This window comes from Pygoscelis adeliae, unplaced genomic scaffold (assembly GCF_000699105.1).
Source record: "Pygoscelis adeliae isolate BGI_AS28 unplaced genomic scaffold, ASM69910v1 Scaffold26, whole genome shotgun sequence".
NCBI classification, from domain to species: domain Eukaryota; kingdom Metazoa; phylum Chordata; class Aves; order Sphenisciformes; family Spheniscidae; genus Pygoscelis; species Pygoscelis adeliae.
Genome location: NW_008825104.1, coordinates 4,985,792 through 4,992,744, shown reverse-complemented (window position 1 = coordinate 4,992,744; position 6,953 = coordinate 4,985,792). Strand labels below are relative to the sequence as shown.

The window sequence follows — 6,953 nt, the reverse complement described above, 5'->3', positions numbered from 1 at the left end:
GTCAATGAAAGTTTGTGTATGTGAAAGCATCCTTGGGTTAAGCTAGCGTGGTACATTTGTACAAATATTTTGGACATGAAATTGTTTGGGTATTGAGGTAGCAGACTGACACATTTGGAAATACGAGCAATAAAGGCAGGGTTATTTTGCCTGGCTGGTGCAATGCCCTTGGGCTGAGCGTTAATCTCCTGTGGTTGTGCAGAAGATGAGAACGATGAGGATCACTGCCACTAAGGAAATGACCCGCCTGCGCTGCCTGTGTGGTGTTGTGCAAGTCTAAGCCCTCCCCGCCTTTACCCTTTTTCTCTTCCTCTCTTAAAATGTTGTTGCTCGGTTGTGCTGCTCCATGGCAGCCTGTTGCAGTGCCACCTCATTGATCACAGCTGCTTAATTTCCTGTTTCTTCAGCAGCATTTAAAAGCTATTTTGCTAGGAAATGAGAAGATAGTTTCAGGCTTTGCAATGGAAATTGGCTTTGTTAGTATATGCTGTTGTTTAATACGGCACAACAGCAGCTGCACAGGAGACTGTCAAAACTAAATAGCATGCCTTCACTTAGCTAAACAAGCATCTGCCTAACCCCTGTCTTGAGTGTTGCTTCCAAGGATGAAATGAAAGAGCTTTTACTCAGATCTGACCCCAGCACATAATGTGATATACAAATGCCCATAACGATAGAGCGGTCTGTTGGTTTTCCACGATGTTAGCCTGGCAGCGCTACTGCAGCGTATAAAAACCAGGAGGAGCAATTGCTTCCTACAGTTCCAGGCCCTTAAAAGGGGAAGAGTTCTTGGTGCACAAATACAAAAAGGCTTCTTCTATAGAAAAAGCATTACTGAACTGTCTTCAGAAATGTCGTTGCATGGCGGGCAGTCTGCTGTATTTATATTGATATTTCACAGCATGCTGTAATGTTTTGCTTTGGTGTTTTAGGAGAAAGGAGTTGCTTTTACATCATTTGAATATAGAAGGGATGATGTTTAATAGGTTGTCTGTGTTGTAATCAGGAAATATATTTTAGTCTAATAATCGCAATAAAAATCTAAATCTCATCTAAACTCTGTATTTCTTAAGGCTTTTTTTTGACAGCAGGTAATTAGGGATTGATAGTAAAATGTTATGTGGGCAAATTGCCTTCAGTGAAAGATGGGAAAATGTTCTCTGCTGACAGACTTATACCAAAGAGTTTTAGATGAGGTCTCTGGATAAAAAAAGTCATTTAAGCAGTTTTCTGTTGTCATTCTTAGGCATCTGGCAGCATTGTGTAGCATTCTTTCAGACCTCTGTTTTAAGGGATCCTAAGAGGAAAGGTAAGTGAGAGCTGGCAACAACTAACAAAAAGGAAAATATAATTATGAAAAATTATCATACAGATTTAAAGAAGTGGGATAGAGCTGATTAAGAAGTAGTAACAAGAGTATGTGTACAGCAGAAGCTGCACTCCCAGCAGTGCAGCTGTGCTCAGAGAGGGGGTTAAATCTAGAATAGAGCAAGCCTGAGCTCTGCGAGCCTGTAGAGGAGCACAGTGTAAAACAGCTTGTAATGTTTTCAAAATGAATTTGTTCCTCCCAGCAGGGGGAACAAACAGCAATAATTCCACAGGTAGATTGGTTGTGAATTAAAACTCTCATTTACTGTATGTCAGCACGAAGAACTGAAAGGATTCATTGTAGAAAAATTTTCTTCAGACAGAGCACTCGATTTTTGTTCTCTGTTCTTTCTCTGGAAGATTGGCTTCTCTTCAAAGACACTGGGACAAGAGCAAAAACTGATTTATTAAGAAAAAGAAATCTATCATTAATATTTACTGTCCTCCTGCCAGATACGTCTCAGGGCGGACTGTTGACAGGAGATAATTGTTGCTTTATCAGGTTATGCTGACATAAAATTATACAACACAAAACTGAGCTTTGTACTTCTATGGCTAACAAAAGCTTAAGTGCTTTAATCTTAATGTATGGCATTAAATGGCATAGAAAGCCTCACAATACAGATTAAATACAGAAGTAATATTTGAATGAGTCAAGTGTAAGAATAACTGAATCAAATTCAAGAAACCTGAGAATTATAATAGTTAATCAATCCAGAGGGCAACTTTTATACACAAATCTGTAGATTGTACTAGGAGCTGGTGTTGTGTTCCTGTGTGCTGTGAGTATAAATGAATGCCAGGGATAAGGCGCTTGGCTCCCCTTTCCAGGCCTTTGTAAGCTCCAGGCCGTGCTCTCCGCCATGTTTCATTCAGTGGCAAGATACTTTGCTCCTGGCTCAGTGCAGCCCATCTAGTGCCCTCCTCCGCCTTCCCCCCAGGGACTCTTCAGAAAACAAAACCACACGCCCCCATGCTGCTTTGTGCTGTCCACAAGCAACTGAAAACCCATTTCTCTTCCTTCAGCATTTTTCTTAAGGTTGTCTTGTTGCAGAGGCTGTAAGAGAAACACTTAGTAACCGGCAGGCTATGGATTTGATGAAGTTATTGCCAGTATGCTGTTCGGGGTTATCTCATTTGTGCCTTGCGCTCCATCTCTTGGGTCTCTCACATCTCCGTGTGTCTTGTCTGAAAAGCAGATTGTCAGCTATTGGAGGCAGAAGCTGTGAGCAGAGCTGCCAGGCTCTCTGGTAATGCAAAGAAATAACCAAAACAAGAGAGCTGGAGGCAGGTGAGCCCCAGGGACCAAGCAGCAGCTACAGAAAGGCAGGGATATAGGCAGTTAAGCTTGAACTTCTATCAAAGAAGCAAAGATATGTAAGGGACCTGGCCAGGCTCTGCCCTGTGGACACTGGTATGAGAAGTCAGTGCTGAGAATTTACCGTGGTTTTCCCCCTCACGGATCGTCTTGCCACAGACTGGCCTGTAAGTGGTTTTTGCTCAACTGCAGCTGCTTGCACCTGTGTTAGATGTAGATCAAGGCTATGCTGTTAGCTGTAGAAACAGCCCTCTGGCTTTTTCGTGTTGCATAAAATGGTTGTGCAGTGCTCCTTAGGTCAAAGGTGGAAGAGCAGAGAGAACGCTGAGCTATTCGTATTGCATTTAACCATTTCGCCTGTTTAAAAGCAGACCATGACTTTCCAAGCAGCATCACAATCTCTCCTGCCCTTGCTACCCCTGCTGTATCTTACCTTGTTCTTTCCACATGAGCATTTTCCTTTCCCCTCCCTCTGCGTCCATGTTCCCAGGAGCAGAGAGGTGGTTCTTTTTTGGGGGTCTCTGGAGGCTGCTGCTCTGGTTACAGGTAGTTGGACAGGTTAGTGCTTTAGATTGCTGGCTTCTGCTTTAGCCCATGGTTTGCTCTGTTGGTGGGTAGTAAACCATCTTCTATTTTGTTTAAGCTGCGGGAGTCATTGAGATGAGCTCTGTAGCCTGTGACCGTCTCTTTTGTAGTTACTGGAAGCAGGAGGCAAAGCTCCTCTTGATCTTTTTACTTGAGCACCCCTTTTTGGGCAGGTGGGGAGAGGCAGGAAGGGATCTCTGCACCCTGCGCAGCTCAGCCATTGCTCCAGGTATTGGAGCTTTGAGCTGAATACATGATGAGGAGTCTGTGCCTCTCCACTTGCTGTTAGTCAGCATGAAATCCAAGCAGTGCCGCTTCTGTTGCGGGTATGTTGAATTGGCTTAATTGAATCATCTTTATTCACTTTTCCTAGCAAGTAGGAACCCGGTATTAATGAAATGAGAAATGATGATAAACGTTAGTGATAGTGAGAAGAGCTGCGTGTCCTGAGCAACTTTCTGTCTGCTCTGAAACGGAGTAGTAGAAGGTAGGTTCAGTAGTGAAAACATTACTTTTTTTTTCTCTTTTATTGTGCTAGGCCAGCATAGGGGTCACAAAGTTAGAAATCTGAAAGAAAAATCAGGTGAGACTCTGACCGTATTCAAGTCCATAGTGAAGACTTTTCTCCAAATTTTCTAGAAAACAGATGTAGTTTCTCCAATTATGGGCTGTAGTATTTCTCCAGGAATTTTCTGTACACTTAAAAAAAAATTTTAATTCACTAAAGTCCTGATGACTGCATTTGACAGCAGTGCTGCAGGCTTTTGGGGGACTGCGTTGTGGGTAATGCCTTTTCAGCTTGGGGCATACATACCATGAACCAGTAGCTTTCAGGAGTTGTTCAGTGTTCCAGTTTTGGTAAAAAGAGATGGATGTAGCTGCTTAGTCCTGCTTGTGACTCAGCCATAAGCCAGGTTTGCTGTTAAACATAGGCTTTCTAGGTTTGTGAGTGATGGAGTGGTAAACTTTAAAAACTTCCTTGTTGGCAGCAGCTACATTGGCATTTCAGATCTGGCTTCTTGATTTGGTGATGGTGATTTTTAACTACCGAAGGGCTTGTGATCATTAGAGAAAATGGCAACTGGCCCATACCAATGTACAGTCAGAAAAATACATAGTGCAGTCATGCCAGTTACGCAGAACAGGAAACTAGTGATGAATAGAGGAGAAGGAACTGCTGGTGTTTAGTCTGAAACGGCTGCAGGGCTCAGCAGTATGAAAGCACAGCTTACCCAGGTCTGTCCAAGATAAAGCAATAATTTATACTTAATGTAGTTTGGCCAATCAGCCAGGAAACACTGCATAAAATTTGTCATTGGTTCTTAAATGTAAGCAGTGATGAAATCCCTTCACAGAGAACGGATATCACTCGCTAATGGATTTTGCCGCCCCAAAGAATAATGACATTTAGTTCATTCATGCCCATGGTGTTGTGTCATCATTAGAAAAACGCTGGAGGAAGGAATTTCTTTTGTGAAATGTCCAGCATTCATAGACATGAATTTTAGACAGTTGGATGATGGTTTTTGCATTGTGTGTTTATTAACTGCTTACTAGCTAGCACCCAGCCTTTCTGTCTCAGTGAGCAAGTTTTCTTGCATCTAGCTGAATTTCTTCAAAGAAACAAGGAAACATAACGTACTGCAGAATAGGCTAGTCTAACTGAATTGAAGAAAATGCAAACAAGTCTTTACAGCAGTTCTTGGTAATCTCTTAGTACAGGGAAGAAAAGAGGACTCCTTTCTATTTTATTACTTGGTAGAAATTTTGGGATTAGATGAAATCTAATGGATGAACCAGCACCGTACATAAAAAGCACAACTTTCAGCCCACTTCTAGAAGGTGACAGCACCTTTACCAGCTATTTTCGTCAAGGTGCCAGGTTGAATAAAAGGCTTTACAGTGCAGGACAAATGAATCGGTAATATTTAGGGGATCTGGCAGGCTGTATTCATTTTCTGGATACACTGGTTGTGTTTAAGCAAAAACTGTTTTTCATAATTCTTCCTGTTCTTCTGAGTAAAATTTTAAAGAGAACAGAAAACTAATTTTGATACCTGTGAGTTGTCCTGATGTTTAGCTCCTTCCTGTGTACCTTGTAGGAGGGAGATCTGTTTTTAACTCTTAATTTTTTTAGCAGGGCCTGTAAGAGAGCACTGTACCCACTGGCATATTAGGCATTTTGATTAAATTTCTCATCTTTGTGCAAAGACACATCATGTGTGCAGGGACTCCTAATGTGACTTTTAATTTCCTTAATGAAGCCCTTCACTGCTTAGATAAAGACTGGTCCTCATAGGAGAGGAAACTATGAATACACAAGAGACAATCAGATGGGCAAAACATCTAATCTGAGCTTTTTACTTCCAGTCTGAGGCACAGCCGGGTGTTCGGGCAGTTTAGCAAGATGGGGAGTTGAGGCTTTTGCTCGTGCATCACTAGAAATGTGCTTTCCTTCTGCAGCAGCCAATCGCCTGTTTAGAGGATCCCAGTGCTACCTATGCACTGGACATGGGTACTTAGATCCGTTTGTTTGGCGCCGACTCCAGAATCCCTTCATTACAAAAGCACCTTACTGAACTGGCAGTATTGTTTTTCTACTATGTCCTAATGTGGCCAAATAAGCAGATGCAGTGTGAGGGTTTTTTTTTCTTTTTTCCAAGCAAGAAAATCAATGTAGGAAAAATCCGGAGGAAAAAAGCCAAAAATGTTTATGATGAATGACTAAATAAAGCTGAACACAAACTCAAAAGTGGATGCAAACATTCCTAAGTACTTGAAAAGTGCAAGTATAAACAGTAGGTAGAGATGCTCGAATGTTTTGCAAGCTCTGTATACCTAGCAATAATGTGTGAAAACAAAGGATGTAGAAGGAATACAGAGATTAAAATTAGGAACCAGGCCATTATCATATGAAATAAGCCTTTCACAAGAAAAACCACAGGGTAGCTCCAAGTTTAGGTAAAACACTGCATGGTGTATACTAAGGAGCAATCAGTAAAGGAAGGTTGGATGCATGAGGACTAACTAGCCATCTTCTCCTAATCCTGGTACTTGGGAGTGAGTGGTGACCACGATGAGCGTTACTACGTGTTGCGTTTGGTGTTCAACTGATCATGTTAAACTTCTGTCTTTCTGTTTTTATTTCTAGGCCTCTTCCTTATCTTAGGCTTGATACTTTACCCTGCAGGTTGGGGATGCCAGAAAGCAATAAGCTATTGTGGACCTTATGCTTCTGCTTACAAACTAGGAGACTGCTCCTTGGGCTGGGCTTTCTACACAGCCATTGGTGGCACTGTTCTGACGTTCATCTGCGCAGTCTTCTCGGCGCAAGCTGAAATAGCCACATCCAGTGACAAAGTGCAAGAAGAAATAGAAGAAGGAAAAAACCTTATCTGCCTCCTTTAATTCCAGTGGGGAAAAATACCAGTGCCTGGATCTTAATCTGCTTTCCATTGACTGGACAAGCAGATCCACTTGCCTGTTTCTACCATTTGTGTGATTGAGCCCCATGCATTCCAGCCCCGAACTACTGAAATGGTCTTTCTTCCTTGCTGGGCAATGAGGATCAGAGAAAGGATCCCAAAAAAGCAGAATGTAAATACCTGGGGATTTTTTAAGTTTTACTCTATGATCAGGACACAGTAGAATATATTAATCTGACTGGGGAGGTGAGGAATCG

The 6,953-nt window shown here is 42.1% G+C and overlaps 1 protein-coding gene and 1 pseudogene across 1 annotated transcript in view; both read left to right on the top strand.

The window, feature by feature from the left end:
* LHFPL2 (lipoma HMGIC fusion partner-like 2) overlaps positions 1-6,952 on the top strand; it is a 16,296-nt gene extending 9,344 nt beyond the window's left edge. The window contains exon 2 of the mRNA XM_009327256.1: positions 6,423-6,952. Within this exon, the coding sequence (XP_009325531.1) occupies positions 6,423-6,679 (257 nt within the window). The 3' untranslated portion in view covers positions 6,680-6,952. The remainder of the gene's footprint in view (positions 1-6,422) is intronic.
* LOC103919761 overlaps positions 6,731-6,953 on the top strand; it is a 4,570-nt pseudogene continuing 4,347 nt past the window's right edge.